General features: G+C 36.5%; 2 protein-coding genes across 2 annotated transcripts; one reads left to right on the top strand and one right to left on the bottom strand.

The window, feature by feature from the left end:
- Positions 1 to 2,584: 2,584 nt before the first annotated feature.
- On the bottom strand, positions 2,585 to 6,416 carry LOC103464677 (uncharacterized). Its single transcript, XM_081606855.1, has 5 exons — positions 5,878 to 6,416; positions 4,628 to 4,701; positions 4,337 to 4,438; positions 3,947 to 4,045; positions 2,585 to 3,771 (listed from the first exon to the last, which is right to left on the bottom strand). The coding sequence occupies exons 1-5, from the start codon at positions 5,883 to 5,885 to the stop codon at positions 3,602 to 3,604; spliced, it is 453 nt and encodes a 150-aa protein (XP_081462981.1). The 5' UTR covers positions 5,886 to 6,416; the 3' UTR covers positions 2,585 to 3,601.
- A 12,526-nt stretch (positions 6,417 to 18,942) lies between these two features.
- On the top strand, positions 18,943 to 21,141 carry LOC103464676 (uncharacterized). The gene is made up of 6 exons (XM_008408930.2): positions 18,943 to 19,104; positions 19,229 to 19,377; positions 19,466 to 19,539; positions 19,875 to 19,973; positions 20,642 to 20,740; positions 20,838 to 21,141. The coding sequence occupies exons 1-6, from the start codon at positions 19,000 to 19,002 to the stop codon at positions 20,990 to 20,992; spliced, it is 681 nt and encodes a 226-aa protein (XP_008407152.1). The 5' UTR covers positions 18,943 to 18,999; the 3' UTR covers positions 20,993 to 21,141.
- Positions 21,142 to 23,059: the final 1,918 nt, after the last annotated feature.

Raw genomic sequence — 23,059 nt, 5'->3', positions numbered from 1 at the left:
TCAGAGTTTGTGCATGTTTTTCTAATTGAAAGAAAACCTCTTTACTCATTTATTTTGGGATGAGGAAATAAGTCTAACACTAAATACTTAGACCTAAGAAACATAAATAAACAATGAACAAATAAATAAATAGAGACAAGAAATAAACATAACTAGAAAAACTAAGAACTTAACTAAAATAAAACAGAAACAACTGATCTAATCAAAGAAACAGACTAAGGAATACAGAATAATCATATAATCAAAACACCAAAACAACCCAAGATCCTAACAAAGATTGAGTGTATTCTCAGCAATAAAAGCAGCTAATAAAAGCTTTTTTATTGCCTCATCATTTGAAAACATTTGTTGTATTCAGCTAGATTTTATAATTAAAGGTGAAGAGTAGAGGGGTGAAAAACAAACTATAAGGAAATGATAACACGAAGTATAAAAATAGGCATCCCTACATTATGTCTTATTCATCCTTATTTTCTCGTGGTCAGTTATTTAGTTTTATTTCAGTTAAACGGTGCGATTCCACGTACAACCGCTAGAGAGCGCCTGTGGCATTTGTGCTATAAAGAAGGTTGGGCACAGAAGAATGAAGTGTGTGTTTCATTTTTCTATATCACAGGTCAGTGAAAATGTATCCTTTTGCATATACTTTGGTATTCTTTAAGAATTGAAGTGGTTATTGAATCAAGAGTCAGCTAGCTGAAGCTACTAGCTGAGAAACAGCTGAAGGATTACTAAATCCACTCTGAATTTAGTGTTTTATTGCACTTTTTGAAATGGTTCTCACACAATAGACATTATTTTGGTGTCTTTATTTGTAAAGTGCACATTTCTTTATGAGCTATTGCAAAAAAACTAGAAAACCATATTGTTTCTGTGAGTAAGTATGGCTGCTTATGTGTAAAGCTTAGTAAAGAGACACAGCATTAAAGGAGCACTACACGCTTTCAGTTTTGTAGTTAGAGTAGAGTTTTAGTGTAGGAAATCAAATATTGTTCTTCTGTTAAAACAACAGAATATATAATATAAAAATATGTTAGTGTTTTAAAAGCTAAAATACTTAAATATTAAAGTATATATTATTAGAATACAAATTGTAAAAACAATTAAAATAGTTAACAGCAAATTTATATTTTTTTATTTTGATAGTAAAAATACAAAAAGTCTGAAGAAAAAGGGACAATGTATTTGAGTTGAAGCACTAACTAAAAGAACAAATATGGGTTAGAGAATTAAAAGACATCTGTGAATAGATTTTGTCATTTGATAAAATTCATAATGTTAAAATAATTCTCATTCAGTTTAAAGGAATATTATTTCCATTTGTGATGCACCCAGACTGAGGGCTAGCTATAGCTACTCACTGATATCTGAAGTATTGTATATGAAGTTTGTTCATTGCAGAGGAAGAATCAACCTTCCTGCCAGATGTTAAAAAAGATTAACACTTGTCTCATCTTTTCTATATCACAGTGTCACACTTTGAGAGAACAACATTACCACATTACTTTGGTGTAATCCAAGGCTGATGGGTAACAAAAACAGATTTGAGTACACCACATTCTGCGTAAATGAATGGATGTAGTTATACCTATGGAATTAAAAACAAAATTAGGGCTTGGTGAAAATGTATTTTTTGTGTGTTGTATCTGACATTTTTGTAAAAAAAAACTTTAATTTGTGGGTCATAGTTTTGTCCATCTGCAATTTTTGGCTTGCAAGGTTTATTTGTAGGTTAATAATTGTTTAACTTATTTGTTTGTTTTATCATTTGCCTTTGTAAGGCAGTGGGGCCAATTTCTACAAGTATAGGGAAGGGGTCAGCATGCATTGGGTGGGTCTATGGTTGATGTGTTTTTTTTTTTCTTCCCAGAAAAGGAAGAAACAATAGAAAGGTTAAATTGTGTTTGCTGTTTGCCAAGCTGGATGAATAAACTTTAAAATACAACCTTCAGGCTTTTGAACATTGGACTTATTTTACCTGCGTATAAAATATCACCACTGTGCAAGCAGCAGCTTATTGATTTTTGAATGTAGGATGCTTGGTTTGACAAACAATAAAATCACCACTGCACTATATCAATGTCAACATATGATGCTTACAAGGCAGAAGATACACAACAAAATGGGGCTTGTGTGCCCTCCATAGACTAGCAAATATGATGTATGTTTGCACTGCAAACGTATATTAAATGTTCAGTTCCACTTATTAACATCTTAAGTATAGTGGCACAATGTCTCGAATTGTAATCATCACATCAGTGTGCAGAGGAGTAAACACAAACCGAGCAAATGACCTATAACCCAAGGTAAAGATGCTGATCTAATAACTAGAGAGAAAAAAATTAAGCTAAATACAAAGAGTAAATGAACAAGAATAAACAGAAAACAAAGAGTGAACTAATGAGATGCAAACTTAGCATAAATACAAACACACCAGTGGTACTCATTGAACTTTGAAGCAGATGTGCTACAGCAGCAGGGAACCACACCAGGCACCTCTCCTGTCAGCTAAGAACAAGAAACTACACGTGATCCCATTCACACAGGTTGGAAAAATGGTCTTGGTCTAGTGATTCTTCAATGACATTCAGAAGCTACAGTCAGAATTTCAAGCAGTACAATTTTAAAAGTCAAACATTGGAAACAAAGAATATACCTGCTAACATTTATAAGAAAGCATAATTTGGATTTAAAAAGCCGCAAGCAGCAATATGTGTGCAGCATATTAATTTAGAGAGTGCATAGTGCATTGAAGGTATTCATTTGACTTCCTGAAAGTTGATTGTTGTAAATCTCTTTCTTGTCCTTCTGTATAATATGGTCATAAATTGAGTCAGATATTAATGCTTTTAATTTATTTGCAAGAAATGTAGGTGCTGCAAGGCTGCTTGCTGAGACAGATGTTGTTGTGACCAGGTGATTTCATCTGAACTGTGCTAACTCACTGAAAACATCACCATGGATGAACAGTAGGGGGTGCTCACCACTGATTTTTCTGAAGGCCAGAATATTCCCCTTAGTTAGGAAAATATTTTATATTACATATAACTCTGTAGTCTGATTTTAATATTTTCTATTACATTTATTCAAAGTCACAGATGAGTTATTGGGTTTTGTCCTTTTAAAATCTCAGCATATTCGATTTATATTTGGTAATATGTCAACTCTGAGATTATCATATTACATATTGAGATTTCTTTTCAAAATAAAAACAGTTTGAACAACTCTCTTTAATTATTCACTAACACATTTACATGTAAATTACCAAACTGAGCCTTTGCATATGTGCAAGTTTTGAAATGTGAGTTAAGATCCTTAAAAGTTACTTACTAGCAGGGCATAGTCCCACTTCCACCTGCCATATCATCATTTTGCTGTAAATTACTATAATGTGTTTGTGAAGGATAAGGACAGTAATTCAGATGCTAAAATAGATTTTTAATGTTTGGCATTTGGAAAGGTGTATCCTAAATCTCAAGCCAGAAACAGATTTCAAACAGTGTGTGGATTGCAGCAAGTTCTGCCATTATTTTCCACACTTAAGAAAGTATACATGATTGATTGATTCTGATTTTGTTTGTTTTTTTCATAACGACCTGGTTTACCAGATACTATCCCAGGCACTCTGAGCCCATCCAAGCACAGTACGGGGATAGTACAAAACTTTATCTGAAACACATGTGAAGATCCCTGAGAACATGTTTTTGATTCTTTCTGGAAATTCTCGTTCGAATTGTGAAGAATCCATTGAGGTGTTATAGGAACTGCAGTCTGTACAAAAAGCAAAATGAAAGATTAAAACGTATGTAAAGTCAATACATACGTTCCAGAGACTGTTGTATGTTATACAAATGCAAGTTCACCATTTACATGGAATAAATCCATATAATTTTTTATATCATTCTTACAATGCCTAATGTGAGCAATAGAAAGGATGAAACCTCACCATGATCGGTGTTAAGGACTTGTGGCTTGTAGAGATTAAGACAGTCTGCCTGAGCCTCAAACTCTTTCAGTTCTGCATCTGTGACATTTGGTTTCCTGCCTATTGAAGATGAAATCTGTGTTAAAATAAGCTGAGTGTAAAATGAACACAATGTAAAAGCAAGACAAGTAATGACATTTGCTAGATGTTGGATTTGAGTAATACCTTTCAACCCCACCATTGAACCGACTGAGAAAAATGGTTTGCTTGAATTTTGTTCACTTGATTTAATTAAAAAGCATATCTCAGTAGCTAGTTAATGGTAGCAGGTACAGACTGCTGGATAGAGCCAAATTTAGTTGTCATTTACTTAGTTATGTTAACCTGTTTAAAAATAAATATTATACTTACTTAGCATAAGCAAAATACTGGCAGGTGAGTTGTCATCTTTCAGAATGAGGCAGTCAGCACAGCTGGTGCGAAGAAGCAAACCTTTCTCATTGGTTTTGGCATCTGTTAAACACATCAGATGAGCAGTTTTAGAACCATTTGGTAATGTGAAATCTCTTTCACTAATCCAGATGAAAATATTGAAAAGTCAAGGGAAAAAAAAACTATTTTCTTATGCAACATTTACACATACACTCACACACACATACATAGACATACATATAATAGAATACTTCAGCTCAGCACACCTACCATTACTATCAGCCATCGATATCCCATCCGTCTCCAAGAAAATCTTTGCAGTGTTATTTTCACATTGCTCAGCACTGCAAGACATTCATAAAAAAATGAGGACATCTAGAAAACAATTGCATGTGCTTAATGTCTGCAAACAATGTAAAAATCTTGAAAACAAGACACAAAGATTGTTCCTTTTCACCAAAGTCACTCTGGCTTGACACAGTTTGCCAACATTTAAGTGGGGTCACAACATTTTTTTTGCATTAAGTTTTATTATTGTGAAGTTATATATCTAACAAAATGAACAAATAAGTCCTCAGCTTTAAAAACCAAAACTGTTTGCGCATTCAGATTGCATCAAAAAATGATAAATAAGGACGACAAAAGGCCAGTACTAATTAAATCCAGCAAAAGAAAAAGAGATAATAGCAACATGAATTTTAGAAAGGTCTCCCTGTTATTGTTGCAAACAGCTTTCTATTCAAATAAGTTGTCTAATCTGTGACTTTAAGTATGTTGTTGCCTTTTTTAAAATTCAGAACACATGTTTTTATCAAATGCGTCAAGAGTGAAGTAAGGGTCAGACTGAATAAGTTGCCTATAAGACATAAGGCAGCTGGAAAATGTTGTTTTTTAACTAGTGAAAAACATTTTTAAGGGATTGAAACAACATGGAATAGCAAAAAAAAAAAGCCTTTGGAATGGGAGTCTCAAATCCCCACCGGGTCATGGAAGATGGCCGCTTGTACCGAGCCAGGTTCTGCTGGAGGTTTCTATCTGTTAAAGGGGAGTTTTTTCTCTCTGCTGTCACTGTGATCGGTTTCAGTGGTTGCTGTAAAGTCAAAATTACAACACAAGTGATTTTCTGCTGTTGCTGGATGCTCATCTAGGAGAAGTCAATGCTGAAAGTCAGTGACTCGATGCAATCTGCTGGGTTTCCATAGATAGGAACGATTTACACTTCTTTGAATAGTTAATTGACCTTATTGTACTGTTTGATAAGTTGGATAATTTAGAATGCAAGTATGATTTAATATTTTTTTTTTTCTTGATAGCACATTTGTTGTGAACTGGTGTTAAATAAATAAAACTGGGGATTGTGACCCCTGGACCCGGGAACACGGATTATTCTGTTTAGTTTAAGAAGCTGTTTGAATTACTTGAAAAATTATTGGCTAATCAGGTCAAGTAGAAATACCAGGACAAATACTCAGACTATAGGTTAATTTCATTAACTGCTGAAAGTAAATAAGAATATTTACATCTTCATTTTTAAGTTTGTGTCATAGACGTTTGATTTGCTCGTTGAGGTAAAATCAATTTGAAGACTTGGAGCCCCCAAGGTATTCAGCACTGTTACTATCCAACAGTAAGATGAAGACACAGCTACAAAGTACCATGTCCCTTGAATCTGAAGAAACAAAGAGGTAATTTTGTTTGTTTACAGTTTGTCATGAATAAATGACAGTATTTAAAGTATTTCAGAAAATTTAAACAGCTGCATGAACTGTGAAAAGGTGAAAGATACTTGCATCTTGAAGTTGGTTTACTGGCCGCAGCAACACCTCACAGGCCAGCGACGCCGGCTGGGAAACTGAGAAGAGACTCAGCAGAACGACAGCAGCACATGCAGTTTTCATGGTTTTCTTCATGGTTTTTTTCATGGTTTTCCTGCTGATTGCTTTCTTGATCCTTCTTATGTTGATTCTGTTGACCAATAATTTTTCTGCTAGATCTGTCCTCCCTTTTCCAGTAACAACCACAGTCAGTGTTTACTCAACAAACAACACAGTAGGTAACCACTATGGACAAAAGGATCAAATGAGGACAAATGTAGAGCACAAGGGTTTTTATTAAATTATTAGGTACATAGTGTAGGACAGATTGTCAATTAATATGGCAATAGAAAACAGATCATATTTGATGTTTTTCAGTTTTCTTACAGCATCAAAAACGAACTAAAATCAATTAAACTATAATTATTTTTACATATTATACTAAGAATAATCAATCAGGTCAATGTTGGAACTTTGTGCTAAAAGTTTATTTTCCTTTTTCATTTATTCAGACAAATGAATAAATTTGTCTGAATAAATGACTCAGACAAATTTGCTGAAGATTTGGTGATTTGGTATCACAACAAATCAGCAACAGCGTCTTCACAGGTCTGACTAATAAATCAATCAAACAGCTGCAGCTGATCCAGAAGCTGCTGCTCGCGTTCTCACTAAAACCAGGAAGATAGAGCACATAACACCAGTTTTAAAGTCCCTCCACTGGCTCCCTATAGCTCAGAGAATAGACTTTAAAATACTGTTGTTAGTTTATAAATCACTGAACGGTTTAGCACCACAATACCTTAAAGATCTGTTATTGTTATACCAACCATCAGATCTTCTGGTTCTGGTCTGCTCTGCATCCCCAGAACCAGAACCAAACGAGGAGAAGCAGCATTCAGTTTCTATGCACCACAGATTTGGAACAAACTTCCAGAAAACTGTAAAACAGCTGAAACACTGGGTGCCTTTAAATCTTAACTTAAAACCCACCTGTTTAGAGTTGCTTATGGCTAAATTAGGGTTAGAGTGCGGGTTTTGATGTCTTCCATGTTTTTATGTCTTTAATGTTTTTTATTTCTTTTCTACGTTTTAATGATGTAAAGCCCCCCGGAAAACGTCCCAGTTAAACGATGTTTAACTAAAGTCCTACGGGGTTTAGAGTCCCAGTTGACGGAGTTTCAACTAAAAACCTAGAGGTTGGAGTCCTTGTCAAACGGTGTTTTTGACTAAAGTCCCTGAGGGTTAGAATCCCAGTTAAACGGCGTTTAACTGAAGTCCTAAAGGGATGCGGGTTTTAATGTTTTTATTTATTTATTTATTTTAAATCTCTTTCTCTTTCTCACTGTTTATTTAATGTCACATGCTGTTTTTATTTTAATTATGTAAAGCACTTTGAAATGCCTTGCTGCTGAAATGTGCTATACAAATAAAATTTGATTGATTAATTGATTGGATCACTTCAACTGTTTCATAAATCATTTAAAGTGGCTTTTGACTGTTAAATGCCATCTAAAGAGGTTTCTTATTTTCTGTAATATTCAACAATATTAATATTTTAAACTGTAAATGTAGATATATGAACAAACCTTTGTATTGTGAAAATTCAGTGACCCAAAGGCTGAGAAAAAATGCATAGGTCTAAAATGTGTAGCACTGGAGTTGAAAAACCTCTACGTTGTGATTACTGTATTTTCCGCACTATAAAGCGCACCTAAAAACATTCGATTTCCAAAAAAGCCGACAGTGCGCCTTACAATCCAGTGTGCCTTATATATGGACCAATATTGAGCCACCCACGTCTAGCAACTACAATAAGCAGCCGCCGACTTCATTTTCCCCCGTAGAAGAAGTGCGCGGTGCATGCTGGGATAGTTGTCAGAACGCTGGTTTGTTAATAAAGTTTGATAATACATAATACAGAGACTGCAGCGGCAGCGTGTCGGTTGGTCTGTGTTACCCAGAAAGCAGTTGGGCACAATATCGCAACACCAACACCGTGAGTGAAACAATGACTGGGGCAGCCTACTATATAAAGCACTCGGGGACCACATCTTTACAAATGTGGATGTGTAATAATAGAGTATGGAGCAAATTGGCAACCCAAACTAAAGTTATTATTTTATGTGCCTTATAATACGGTGCGCCTTAAATATATGAAAACATTTTTTAAAATAAACCATTCATTGAAGGTGCGCCTCATAGTACGGTAAATAGTACTTCTATTCAGTGATAATTTCTAAAAACAATCCATATTTGTGTGAATATGTTTAATGCAACAAATTACATAAAACAAAATTACAATGATTAAGAAAAAGGTGTGTATGTGGTCTTTGGGGTTGGGTAAGGGTTAATCGATGCTGCTGTGCTACCAGTTTCTCCACCTAAAGCCTGAAGCCGTTTCAGAGTGTTGTCTCACATAATTCAGCTGAATGCTGTTTGGGTCTCCCAAAAATTATTTGCACCATCCCCCGTTAAAAAGCAAAATTTTTCAACATACGATAATAAATCAACTGCAGCAAATGTCAGTAAATGAGTCACAACAAAAGGACCAGCTTTGGCAAGAAAATTGCTAAAAATAAGAGAACAGCAATAACGTCTCCTTGTAAAGAAAAACTGGCAAAAAGCTTTTATTGCTAAAACATAACGACTTGGAAGAATAGATTTTCCAGACAAAATGAAGTGGCCAAATTACTCTCTGTTTAAAGCATTCTAACATGAATGTGCTCATATTTAATACAAATAACAAAAAAAATGTTATTTCAGAGTTGCCCTGTCTTGTGTTTTGTTGTGTAGTGGTATTTTCCAACAGGGGTTGAAGAAATAAACATGTAGGTCATCTTTTTTTCTTTTACTTTTACTTTTCAAAGATTTTGACTAAAATAACTTTGAACATTTTATCAAATAATATGCAAGCTGTTTCAGTATTTCCAAAATGTGCAAATTGATTTTCTGCTGGAAAAGCAGTATTTATTTGCAGAACATTTTCCACACCAAATCAAATTGCAGGTAATATTGACAAAACAGAGTTGCCAGTAATCCTGTGTTTACTTATTTGTTAAACTGGGTCACTGATGCTTTTTGCACTTTCCAAGTTAGGAAAAGAGCTCAGAGTACAGTGGAGTAAAGTTTTAGTAAACACAAACTAAACTAAATGTGAAAAGGAACAACTTTGTTGAGAATGTGAGAGCTAACAGAAATCAGTAACAAATTCAGTTAATTACTGTGAAATAATTTTTAAATATATGTAAGATATATTTTTAACTAGTACTGGTTCTTTTGATGGGGCTGCACAGTGGCGCAGTTGATAGAGCTGTTGCCTTGCAGCAAGAAGGTTCTGGGTTCAAGCCCCAGTCTTTCTACATGGAGTTTGCATGTTCTCCTTGTGCATGCATGGGTGTACTCCAGTTTCCTCCCACAGTCCAAAAACATAACTGTCAGGTTAATTGGTCTCTCTAAATTGCCCCTAGGTGTGAGTGTGTGTGTGCATGGTTGTTTGTCCTGTGTGTCTCTGTGTTGCCCTGCGACAGACTGGCAACCTGTCCAGGGTGACCCCACCTCCCACCCAGAACATCAACCAGAGAGGCACCAGCAACCCCCCCAACCCCACCAAGGGTGTAAGAAAATGGATGGATGGTTCTTCTGATGGGTTTACATGCACAACATAAATCAGTCAAGTTCTCAACAATTATTTGATCCTGTGATTCAGTAGCCATCATATTTGAATGATTATGGGGTTTGTTGTTTTGTTTTTGGTTTATTGCTTGTGCTCCACCATGGAGACTGAGGCCCAGCCAGACTGGATTGTGAGTCCGCTTCAAAGTCTAACTGTTCCCCAAATGTGGTGTTACCAAGCAACCATTTGTTCTTTTGGAGCATTCAGATGTATCAGAATAGACTAAAAATTACAAACATTTGCAATAAATTGTCTCCAACTAACACTAGCTGTGCATGTTAGTCCCTTTCGACAAGCTACAAGCAGTAGCTGAATTTCCATTGACCATAAATTGCATAATTTGATGTTTCGAAAATAAATTTTCTTATTAAAAACACGGCAAATTCTCGTTTTTCAAAGAAAAGCTTTAGCATATGTTTTGATATTGTTAGCCAATATCGAAATTAGTTTATTTTGCAAAACTCCAATGGATGCATTTTTTTCTTATCACAGATAAGTCATTTTTAATGATTTATTGCTTGAACAAATTTATTTATGTGTACTTTTTGTTAGGTAAATTGTATTATCAACTATTTGTTATACTTTTATAATGTTCTTACCTTATGGAGTCTTATTTGTTTAGTCATATGTTTTAAGAAATGTTTCTGTATTGTTAATCACGCTGATTTCCTTTCTCAGAGGGCCTCTCTGAAGAAGAGCAGTGACAGCAGCTCTTCACAGAACGCCCTGCTTTTAACCTGTTAGCTGTAAAACTATCGCCGTGAAGATGTACAACTTGCTCTGTTTCACATCAACTATGCATGTTAGCATATAGTTAGAATATGCATTAGAATACGCATTAACTTGTTAGTGCTTCTTCTTGTGGGAGGTAGAAAAAGAACCCAGAAAGAACCTCCTCCATGTAGGAAACATGCCACCCTTGAGAACATAAATTATATTTAACTATGGCTGAATATTCATTGTTCCATCTGTGCATAATTTGCTTGGTAAAAAATAATTCTCCTTCTCAGGTTTTGCTTTAGCAGAACCTGAAGCTCTCTGATCTGGTCACAATTGGGGAATTTAAAAGTTTGATGAAGGGATTAGAAAATTTGTGTATTATTTATCAGTAGGAGCCCTTCTTTTGGTCGTGTATATGGTATTGATTTCCGGTTTATTGAATTGTACTCGGGCTGCACAGTGGCGCAGTTGGTAGAGCTGTTGCCTTGCAGCAAGAAGGTTCTGGGTTCAATTCCCAGCCCGGGTCTTTCTGCATGGAGTTTGCATGTTCTCCCTGTGCATGCGTGGGTTTTCTCTGGGTACTCCGGTTTCCTCCCACAGTCCAAAAACATGACTGTCAGATTAATTGGTCTGTCCAAATTGCCCCTAGGTGTGAGTGTGTGTGTGCATGGTTGTTTGTCCTGTGTGTCTCTGTGTTGCCCTGCGACAGACTGGCGACCTGTCCAGGGTGACCCCGCCTCTCGCCCGGTAAGCTAGCTGGAGATAGGCACCAGCAACCCTCCCAACCCCACTGAGGGACAAGGGTGCAAGAAAATGGATGGATTGAATTGTACTCAGGGGCGCATAGGGGGGGAAATTTATGACAATTCCAAGGGCCCCTGACCAACAGGGGGCCCTCAACAATTTTATTTTATTGTTCATAGACATTTTAAAAAATGGGGCCCTGTCAATTACAAAATTAATTATTTTGTGTTTTCTGAAATTGTTTTTAGCAGTAAAAATTAAATGTTACCACTCCCAGACCAAAAAGCGCACATCTATATTTGTCCTGTACTCCCCTGGATCTGCATGAAATAGTTTGTTTCTCCTTGGAGCGCTTGACGGTGACGATGTTCAGCAGCAGTCAATAGAAGACAAGAACGACTGTGGTGGTTAGTGTGCTGCTCAGAAAAATAATAAAGTTTTCAAAAAATAGAGAAACAGAGAGAGAAAAAGATAAAAGTGTCAATTTGTAACCCAGTTTTTCTCCGAGAGGTGGGTAGATTATCCTAGCTTAGCTACACACTCCTGTTTGCCTCCTTTTCACTAGCATTTAATGAATTAAGGAAATAAATTACTAACATATTCATATATTGAACTTGTACTTTTTACCACTTAACAACAGATGAGTCAGTCAGCAGTTATAACCAAGTCCCTCCTGACCTGTACTCCCTAAGTGAAATTAAAGCTGCAGTATGTAACTTTTTTTTTTTTTTTTTTACGTATTTGTTAAAACTGTCATTATGTTGTGACTGTATGGCATGAGAGATAATCTGTGAAAAATCTATTTCCTCTGCTTTCTCCTAGTGCTATCTAGAAACAACCAATCAGAGGCAGTAGAGTTTTAGAGCTGTCAAGCCACAATGTGGCTGCTCATCCTCCCTCCCCAACTCTCAGTATAGTCAGTTTAGCTACCAATGACAGCAGATGAACATTTTTCCATTAATGATAAGTTGATTTGCCACTATTAGCACATTTAGCAGTGAGTGAATGAGGTTGATTGACCGTCCTACTGGTTCTGATTGGTTGTAATAGTAGCGCAGGAAGGAGGTGGAGGAGATAGATTGCTTTCACAGATTATCTGTCTCATACCAAACTGGCATGACATGGTGACAGCTTTAACAAATATGGAGAAAACATATTTTTTATTAAAGTTATATACTGCAACTTGAATAAAATGCAACTACATTGCATTTTTTGAGAAGTCTGGATTGCTTCATGTATATTTTATATGTTGCCTATGACTGTTGCTCATGGGAAGAGACATTTCAGTAATCTAAAACTAAGAACAAATTTAAGCAACCTACCTGCATACTGTATGCAGAGTGTTGCATGTAAAATTCATGAATAGTAAATATTGTGCTAATATCAGTATTGGGCCAAAGAAAGCAAGACAGTTGTAAGCCTTTAAAATGGTGACACTTTTGATAGATCAAATACTCAAAACCAGCAGCTGCGCGGGGGGGGGACTAATTAAATTTTTTTGTCATGGGGCCCAAGACTCCTGGCGGCGCAAGGCATGTTATTGTTGGTGATGTGTTTAACATGTCTCTTCCAAATGAGACCATGAATCTCAAGAGATTATCCTGTATAAATAAATAATTAACAACAATAATAAAAAATATTTAAATTTTTGTTTGTGCCCATCAGCCACTTTGGAGGCAAGAATGAAGTTGATCTTTATCAAGGATGTGGTTAAGAGCCTCTTTCCTCTCATCTGTTTCACAGTTTCTGTAATCAAGTGCAATAGCCGATGCTATTTCTGAATATGGTAATGGTCTAAACCACTGGAGTCTTGAACCACAAAGCTTTAAAAAAAAAAAAGCCTGAACAACATCATGAATTCACTCATTTTTACCCTGAGAGTTGCTGCTGACAGTCAGCACCATGAACACTGGAGAAGTCATTTATACCGTGTTGGAAGTCCTCATCGCAGTCTGCTGCTGTCTGGGAAACATGTTGGTTGTTTTTGCTTTGTGGAAAACTAAAGGCATCCAACAACCCACCTTCTGCCTTATTGTGTCTCTGGCTGTGGCTGACTTTCTGGTTGGATTTGTTGCCATACCAATGGCTGTGCTGGTGAATGGACGTCTGGAGACTTCATTCCACACATGCCTCTTCATCAGCTGTGTACTCATCCTCCTGACCCTAGTTTCAATCCTGTGTCTGATGGCTATTGCTATTGATCGTTTCCTGCGGGTCTATATCCCTCTGCGGTAAGAAATTGTCTTTTACTTTCACTGAGCATATTTAGACTCACTGGAGAACTTTCAATCATTCTGAATACTTACTTACATTTTATTCTGAGTTCTGACAGGTTTTCAGCTTGACCTCAGGTTTTTATAATGTCTTTTTCAGAGTACAAAGTGGGAGTTCAATGTATATGAAGCATTCTTTCACCAGAGCGGACGGATGGTGAAAGACAAATCTTTAATTCATTTGGTGCAGAAATCTTTCATTTATGGTGGATTTCCTGTGATCAGACATTGTACAAACAAGCTCAAATCTTGAGTCATCTCAGTCACATACTTTTAGTAGCTATCAAAATGTTTCAGTCAAAATTCTAGTTGTGGTATATTTGATAGAGTTAATTTAAATGTATGGTAAAGCTCACTGTTATACTACATTTTAAACCCAGTCCTGATGCGAGGTTGGAATAACAACCATCACTTAGGAATAGAAAATTATGCCCAAGTGAAAACATCCAGCTGCTGATATAAGATTGTTCTTTTATTCTATGAACTACTGACAAGCCTTTGAAATTCCAGGCAAAAATTAAGTATTTGCAGAAAATGAGGAATGGTCAAAATAACGAAAACGATGCAGTACTTTCAGACCCCAAATAAGGCAAAGAAAACAAGTTCATATTCATTTAGAAACAACAATACTGATGTTTTAACTCGGGAAGCATTCAGAAATCAATATTTGGTGGAACAACCATCATGTTTTAAATGGGGTTCAGCGCAGCAGGCTCTTTACTTTCTCCAGAGCTGTGTGTATATGAAAACAAGGCTTAAGTTAAGCATTTGTGTATAATTTTAACTGTATTCATTTAAGAGACGAAATTTAAATTGATTAAAGTCTTATTGTTGTTTCACCATTTCACTAAAGAAAAAAAACTGTGGATATGTCTGTGAGGGTTCAACAGACCAGCCAGAAAAGACGCTGAATGGATTCCAAAAAATATTCCTATTTATTACAAAAATTTCAAAAATAGTTCAAAAATGATTAATTGGGCCCAAAACTGAGGTCAACATAATTACAACTCAGGTAGTGACACAAAGAACTCAAGCACAAAACTGGCTAACAAACAACAGAGAAACTTAAATAGTGGCTTATCAGACCACTGCTGACACACAACAAGAACTTAAACAAATACTGGTCAACACAATTCTAAATCTTTAAGTTAAATAAACACTATTAGAGCTAAACTAACTGCCAAAAAGAAGAAACATTAAAGAAATGGTCAAAATAAACTAAAGAAAACCAAATTTCCCCTTCCCCTGGCAAACCGATGGAGGAGGTTTGCCAGCTATATAAGGACATCAATTAGCTGGAGATCTGCTGTGCGACTCCAGCAGCACACAGAAGAAATCGGTTTTGAGTTACCGATTTCCAAAATAAATCGGTAACTCAAAACAAGAAGAAATTAATTTGTTGCATTTAACAAAAATATGAAGAACTGACAGATAAAGTTAACTAACTGTGTGCACTTCAAATAGTTAACTAAAGAGTCAGGCTAATGAAAATAATTTTTAAAATGAAAATCTAATCCAATAAATATCTAAACTAATGTTAATGTTAGATATTTAATGTCATTTAATGTTAAGGATGAGCAAAAAACAATTACCATTCAGATCTCTGTGTGACAGTAAGTCAGTATAAGTTTGATTTCCTTGACGTTGCGTAAAATTCTGACTGGCGCTTTATATCTTTCTTTACAGATACAAACGGACTGTAACCTGGAAACATTCCTATTCTGTGGCAGCTGCATGCTGGCTTGTTGCAGCACCACTGAGTTTTACTCCCATGTTTGGATGGCATAAAGACCCACCTGACTCTAATTCTACAGATGTTTGCCGGTTCATAGATGTGATTCCCATGTCCTACATGGTTTACTTTAATTTTTTTCTCTGCAACCTGATGCCTCTGTTGGTGATGATTGTTTTGTACAGCTGTATATTCTGTTTCATTCATGGGAGACTGAAAGAAAAACCAGGTGGTGCTCAAAATCAGTCACACATATACCTTCAGAAAGAAAAACAGCTTGCATCGTCTCTGGCTCTGGTCTTGACTCTTTTTGTGGTCTCCTGGCTCCCTATTCACATTATGAACATTGTGGTTTACTTTCATGGACCAGACACTGTACCAAACATAGCTTTCTATGCTGGCATTCTGCTTTCACATGCTAATTCAGCTGTCAACCCAGTAGTGTATGCATTTAAAATAAAAAAGATCAAGACAGCTTATGTGAAGATTTGGAGACAGTTTGTTCTGTGTTCAGCAGAAAATCAAGGCTCTTCGGTGAGCCAGACAGCAGAAAACGCCAGCAGTAACATGAGAAGTGGTGAAAACGAAACAACGCTGATCTAACTTTTTCAGTCTGTTTCTTTGTGATACATGTCACTGAAATACGGATTTCATGTCTTAAAAGAGCTGTATAAATTGCATACAATCCTTATTTAATAATGAACTGCAGCTTTTGTTGTCTCTGTTTTCATTTTCTTCATTTTTGTGCACTAGGTGATCTTTGCTAAGTTGTATAAAGAGCTTGATGATTTGTATAAAGGACAAAACATGAAACAATGTCAGATTTAAATAGTCATTGCCATTTTTTAGACCAAGGCTGATAAATCGAACTATGATGGAATTAACTTCTTCCTCATCGTTAGGTTTTTGTTAAATGTTTGCCCATGTAGGGCCACCGCCTACATGGGCCGTACATGGCAGTGGGCCCACATGGTTTTGCTATTAATCTGACAAGCCTGATCAGGACGTATTGAATAAGGCTGCATGGCATTCACATGTAAGCTTTGGCCTTTTTCTTAGCACTATAGGCCTTCCAGTAACCGGGTGGATCAGCGACTCCCGCTCCTCCTCCCCGTCCCAACCAACTTGCAACACAAAGTTACATCTTTGCCTGTATACATCAACAACAATAGCATGAAAACAGTACAATCCACTAAACAATTCTGAAAATCAATACCATATGCACTACCAAAAGAAAGGTTTCCACTGATAACAAATATGGACACATTTTTAAATCCCTTTATGAAACTTTTGAACTCCCCGAGTGGGACCAGACTGGAGAGCTTCGGGCTCTGCTGAAGCAAAACCTGAGGAGAATAATTTTTTTTGCCAAGCTTATTATGCACTGATGGAACAATTCATGTAATAAATTCCTGAGAGAGAAGGCTCATGTTTGTTTAATTAATGCATGAAATGTAGCATGACAGGTGTTAAAGAACCAGATTGAGGAGGGATTTATAAATGATGATGTACCAGTGTAAAAATATAATAGTGTGCAGAGAAAACAATTTAATTTTAGGTGCAATGGTAACTGAAAGGTTTGCTACCTGTGATAAATAACCTAAGTGCTCCATTATAAGAGAAGCACAAAATATATGGAGACAGGCTGCATAAAAATCACAAACATGAAGAGCAGTTTTTTCCCCCTTACAATAATTTCTTAAATCTTAATGCAAGTACTAGCTAACCTAACTTAAACACCTGATTGGAATTTACACATTGTTTGATTATGTTAAACTCACCACAAAAATACTTCTTGGACCCTTACTGTACTTTAAGTTTTGTTCAGTTTATCGAATAAAAACTCTGTAATCCGACCTACAAACCTTAGCTGCTAAAAAAGACAACAATCCTTGCAAACATCGCTTGAACCTGTATCAAAGTTCATAGTTAAACTTTAAACATTTAGCTAAATGAACAGGATGTGCACTGCTGTTCAGTATTTGACTTGAATCAAAGTACATAAGTGCCAGAAACGGGAAGGAACATTGTTTTTCCTTTTAAATCCACCACTACTGAAATTATAGCTTAAGTATCAGGAGTGTAACTCTGTGATATCTGTAGTAAACTGAGATTTAAAATGTTAAAATATGTTGGTAAAGGAAGAGGTCAATGAATAAATCACAGACTGCTGCACACTCACAGAAATGATTCACAGCAGAGTAAATTTTTATGCATTTACATCTGTTTGATTTTATTTAAAAACTCATATTGTATACATATATGCCTTTAACTTTGTTATTATTTACACAATCTAATCAATTCTAGAACGTATTGAATGTAATTAGTTAATATATACTAACAAAGTTTAGATAATTAAAGTTGTTAAACAAACAAGATTCTGGTACTGAAATTTTATGTGTTTGGTTTTCATTGAAGTTATGAGAATTGAAATGGGGGATCAGACACAATGTCCTGCACCAGTAGGTGGAAGTAAAGTCCCTGTAAGTTGGCTGCCACCTGTCTTAAGAGGGTAAAAGAAGAAGAGGATGCACTTTCCCCAGCACTCCGGTCCATGTGGGTAGAGTTGTCGTCTAGTGATCAGAAGGTTCGATCCCAGCTTCCTTCTGCCACATGTCGATGTGGAAGTAAATGGAAGTTTGTCATGTAATAATATTACATAAATCTTAAAAGTTAGGATTAAATATTTCTGCGAGTGCAGCTTGAAGAAGGCACTGGCACTGCTACCACAGGTGGATAAGCGATCAACGTGGCCCCGGGGCAGAAACTTAAACTTAGACATCTTCTCCACATGGTAGATACCAATCACTTACAAAAATAAGTATTATTTTAGTTTCAAACTACAGTATGCTTCAAAATTTCAGTCATAAACTGAGATCTTGTGTGCTTTTTTTTCTTTTTTTTTTACCCTTGTGTTTTTAGCAGGGCCACACAGATCAATAACCCTGAACCGCTGGTGAACAGAGTCAATCTAGAGTTCACTGCTCCCAGCCATATGTTAACGGTATGTTTTTCGCTCATGTTGGTGGCAGAATATAAATATGTGTACATTTTCAGAGTAAATTTTTATGTGGTCAGAGAATGTCAATAAGCCAATGTGTAAGCTGCTCTCTAACACTGGTTGGACAGTGGCATTTAAAAATGAGCAATACTAGCAATATAGTGAATGTCACAAATAGGTTTTAAAATTGCATTACTTTTAAAAAGTGTAACTTTAGAAGTTATTCAACACCCGTAAGAATATAAATGACATTAGAAAAATGTTTTTAAAAACGGTAACAGAAAGATTTCTGCTGAAGCTATTTAAGGCAGAAAATCCCTCCACAACATCTGGATTTCTCTAACCCCAGTTGCAAATCATGTGGCAAATATAAAGTTTAGTGAAATTAAGACCAGGCTGAAGTGATGTGTCAGAAAAATTAATATATTGAAGATACTAGTGAAGGATTGTGAAAACATTAAAGAAACATTAGATAAGTGTTTCTGGTAGCAGTGTCACTGACTTTGCAAACAGACCAAATGGTTATTTGATCAGCAAACACTGGGAAGGGTAAAATTGGGGGAGGTGCATTTTCTGTCACTGACAAAGGGGCGGTTGGAGGTACCAGAACAATAATTGGTCAGTAGCAACTTTAAAAAGCAGACCTGTGTGGAGTGTGAGAAGAGCCTGCTGAAGATCCATAATGAAGACTCTTTGGGTTGCTGTTGTGCTGAGTTTTGTCTCAGTGGGTCAGCCTGCGCCTCTGACCTGTGATAAACTAGCAAAGCCAGTTGAGAAACGTCCAGACGTAAGTGAAATGGCATTTTCCAAATGATTTATTTTTTCTAATAAATAAAAAAAAATACAGAGTAACACATTTTTCTTAAGAATTTAGAATGTTTTTCACAAATACATCTGTTCCTCTGTTCTAGTTGTCTGGGAGGTGGCACTACATAGCTGTATCAACAGAGGTCTGCTTGCCAGCATTGCTAATTAACAACATATTTTGGCCAAGTATTGCTGTAGACATTACTCATAAGGGCACGCCAAACCTCTATGCTGCTACGGTTAAGGGTAAAATGTGAGTAATCTTTATTTTGTCTTGCATTTTTAAGTAAAATCCTTGATTTTTGTATTTTATGTTAAATGTTGAAATAAATCATTTCCAGGTATGGCTTCTGCATCAATGAAACAGAGGATTTTTTTCAAGAAACCAACAAATTATTTGAAGTCAACAGTGAAAGTAAGAAGCTGTTTCATCAGGTGTTTGTATCAGTTTCCAAACTCTGTCTCATTTCCTGTAGTGATGTTTCAAATTACATTAATATAAAAAAGGACAAGCAAACATTAGCACATACCAGAAATTGTTGTTTCATATCAACAATTTCTGATATGTGCTTAGAAAACACATAAGTTTTCTAATCACCTGAGACCCTACAATTATTTAAATTGCGCATAGGGATTAGAATTCAGGTTAATCTGCTACAGTATGTTTTGCATACTTTGATGCAACTTTAAAATGATAATGATGAAGTTTAATTTAAAATGCATTACAATCCCTCACACTGTTTTCAACAGATGCTCCAGTTGGTGAGCCAGATGTCGTGCTGCAAACCAGCTGCTCTGACTGCATCGTCCTAAAGTCCAACGACACTTTGAGCACTGTTTCATTACTCAGTAAGGATAACAAATTTATTTAACCTAAACTGTTAGAACTTTACATGTAAATTCTGTTGCACTAAATAACTTAAATTGGTGAGAACTTTGGTGAACCTCTTGCCCATGTTATGGGAGAAATCTGGTGACACATGATGGTTTGCTGATATGGCTTGGTTTCTTGTCAAGATCTCTGAAATTCAACAGTAGATGGTTCAGTAGTAAAATGTGTCCCTTGACCTTAAATCAATAGGGCTCCAGGGGTCAGTCTGAAGTGATATTAGTTAAACCATATAAAAATCAAAGGCATCATAATAGCCTGTGTTAATAATATTTAAAAATTGATAGATAAAAATTGAATATTTTTGACTAACTGCGTATTTTTGACGCTGTCAGTCAAAATGACAGACAACAATTGAAATTGGCTTGGCCTCTGCAGAGTGCCTGGAAAATATATAATAACCTTGCTTTAAGAGAATTATTTTTTATTCTTCCTATTTTTTTGCTCGTAGCACAAAACTATTCTAGCAACCTTGATGAGCATGAATCAATTTTTGTCAGTTCCTTTTCTAATAGTTTTGCTACATTATTGTGTAAAATTGCAATTTTCTTTGACTGACAACTTTTCCAAAGCAGGATACTGGTTAAAAAGATTGCACCATTTTTCTTTTATGCCACATCTTCACCAGGTAGGAGAACGACCATCACTGAAGAGGAACTGAAGGAGTTTGAGATGCAGGTCCAGTGTGTTCGCTTTTCCAAACCACAGGTCTTAAATGCAGACCAAGGTGAGACTCCTACACCCAGGAAAACTGTATGTATTGAAGTAAATACAGCAACGTGTTTATTTCTGATCATTAATACTCCTTTTCTTTCTCAATTTAGACTATGATAGCTGCCAAGATATTGACGATATCACTGAAGATCAGTCTCGCACCTTCTTGCTCCAAGTGATTGAAAGAGTAAGAAGTTCTCACCAAAGCATACTCAAGTGTTTTGTAGACATGTTACTTTCTTACATTCCTGTTACAATTACTTAGAGAAAAAACATTTGTATGTGACTACAGACGATGACTTCAACTACAAGCTTTATTTAAATGTTTCCATTTTGAATGTAAATAAACATGAGTGGCAACATCTTGCTGTAGAAATGCAGTTGTAAATTATAAACAACTCTGCTCTTTCTCTATTTCTTCTCTAATGCTTTACTTGTTTAGCTTCCAGCAAAATCCTGATGATCTCGACACATTACTGTGGAGTCTAGATAAGGCAGGCTCATTTATTTGTATGGGACATTTACTGCAACAGGGGAATTCAAGCAAGATAATCCAGCAAACAAGCAAAAACACTACATTGTGGAGGCAAAGTAAAGATTTGTTAGCAATATAATAATCTGAAATATCCAACATGAGTCAGAATTTTTATTTGATTGTGTTTCTAACCCTGGTTGGAAAGAGGAAAGGCCAAATTACAAACACAATAATTTGTTATTGTAAAAGTGAAAAAAAAAGTTTCATTTTTGTTCAATATCAGGGAAATGTCAGGGAATAAGGGGCCATAAGGCTCAAACAAGTCCAGAACAACAACAGAAGACTGAGGTGTGGCGTTCTTTACGGATCTGCTGTAAAGCTGACTGCTACAGGATATCCTTCCTGCCCAAAACCATTAGAATCAGTGACTACTCTGAAAAAAGACTGTGCTATGGGTTAAAACAATAACTTAATTTCTCTTTGGGATTAATAAAGTGGCTGCACAGTGGCGCAGTTTGTAGAGCTGTTGCCTTGCAGCAAGAAGGTTCTGGGTTCGATTCCCGGCCCCGGTCTTTCTGCATGGAGTTTGCATGTTCTCCCTGTGCATGGTGGGTTTTCTCCGGGTACTCTGGTTTCCTCCCACAGTCCAAAAACATGACTGTCAGGTTAATTGGCCTCTCCAAATTGCCCCTAGGTGTGAGTGTGTGTGTGTGCATGGTTGTTTGTCCTGTGTGTCTCTGTGTTGCCCTGCAACAGACTGGCGACCTGTCTTGGGTGAACCCCGCCTCTCGCCCAGCACGCCAGCTGGAGATAGGCACCAGCAACCCTCCCGACCCCACCAAGGGACAAGGGTGCAGGAAAATGGATGGATGGATTAATAAAGTATTTTTGAATTGAGTTGATAGACCTTTACAAGACTCCCACTTTGAAAAATTGAGTATTGACAGAGAAGCTGAGAGGAAGGTTTAGAACTTCCATAGACAAGATCCACATTATAGCTCATTTAACACGATGCTATGATCTGGGCCTCTGCTTGTGGCAGAACCTGAGGTTTAGACTTCCATACTCACTTGTTGCATTGATTTTGAACATTGAATGTTTAAAATCGCTGCTACCCCTGCAACCCGACCCCGGAAAAGTGGAAGAAGACGGATGGATGTTTAAAAACAAAGAACATTCAACATTTCAGAACATTAAACAGTACCGGTACTGTTAATTGTGTGTTCTCTTGATAAATGATAACTACAGAATGCAAAACTAGTGCTTAACTTTAACTGTTCCTCTTACACCTTTAAATAGTCTGTGACTGTTGTTCTATCTGAAACCAATCTTGCCAATTTTTTCCATTGGTATTTCTGTTGTGTTGGGGATTTGCTAATATACTCCCACTTCCTCCAAAAAGGCTAATCGTAGCGTTGTCCTCTATAAAACTCATGACAGCTAAATGCAAGACCTCTGTGGTACTAATTGCACATGAAGATGTTATTTATCTTGTTTAAATATCGTTGCTTTTATTCACAAAGTTAGATTTTCCATTGTCTGTTACTACCCAATAGTAAGTCCCGCCCACTCCTCACAACTCTTTGGACTCACTACAGCCCAGTTCTCTGTCTAACAGGTCCGGAAAACCCCCAGAAACTCGGGTCTTACCCTAGCAATAGTTTATGGTGAATTATCTGTTTAAACTGGGGTCGGAAAGGACTCGTCTAGCTCTGACTACCTTCGATCCAGAAGTTATGACCTTTTACAGTTGGGGGGCAATCCGCTGAGTAGCCCTCACAGCGACATAACCCCTACAACCACTCCTGTTAACGGTAGCTCCTTTCCTAAAATAACGGCACTTGTTAACGGCTAGAT

This window comes from Poecilia reticulata, chromosome 5 (assembly GCF_904066995.2).
Source record: "Poecilia reticulata chromosome 5, P_reticulata-male-v2, whole genome shotgun sequence".
Lineage (NCBI taxonomy): Eukaryota > Metazoa > Chordata > Actinopteri > Cyprinodontiformes > Poeciliidae > Poecilia > Poecilia reticulata.
The sequence above is the reverse complement of the archived record's forward strand: the minus strand, read 5'-3'. Positions and strand labels throughout refer to the sequence as shown.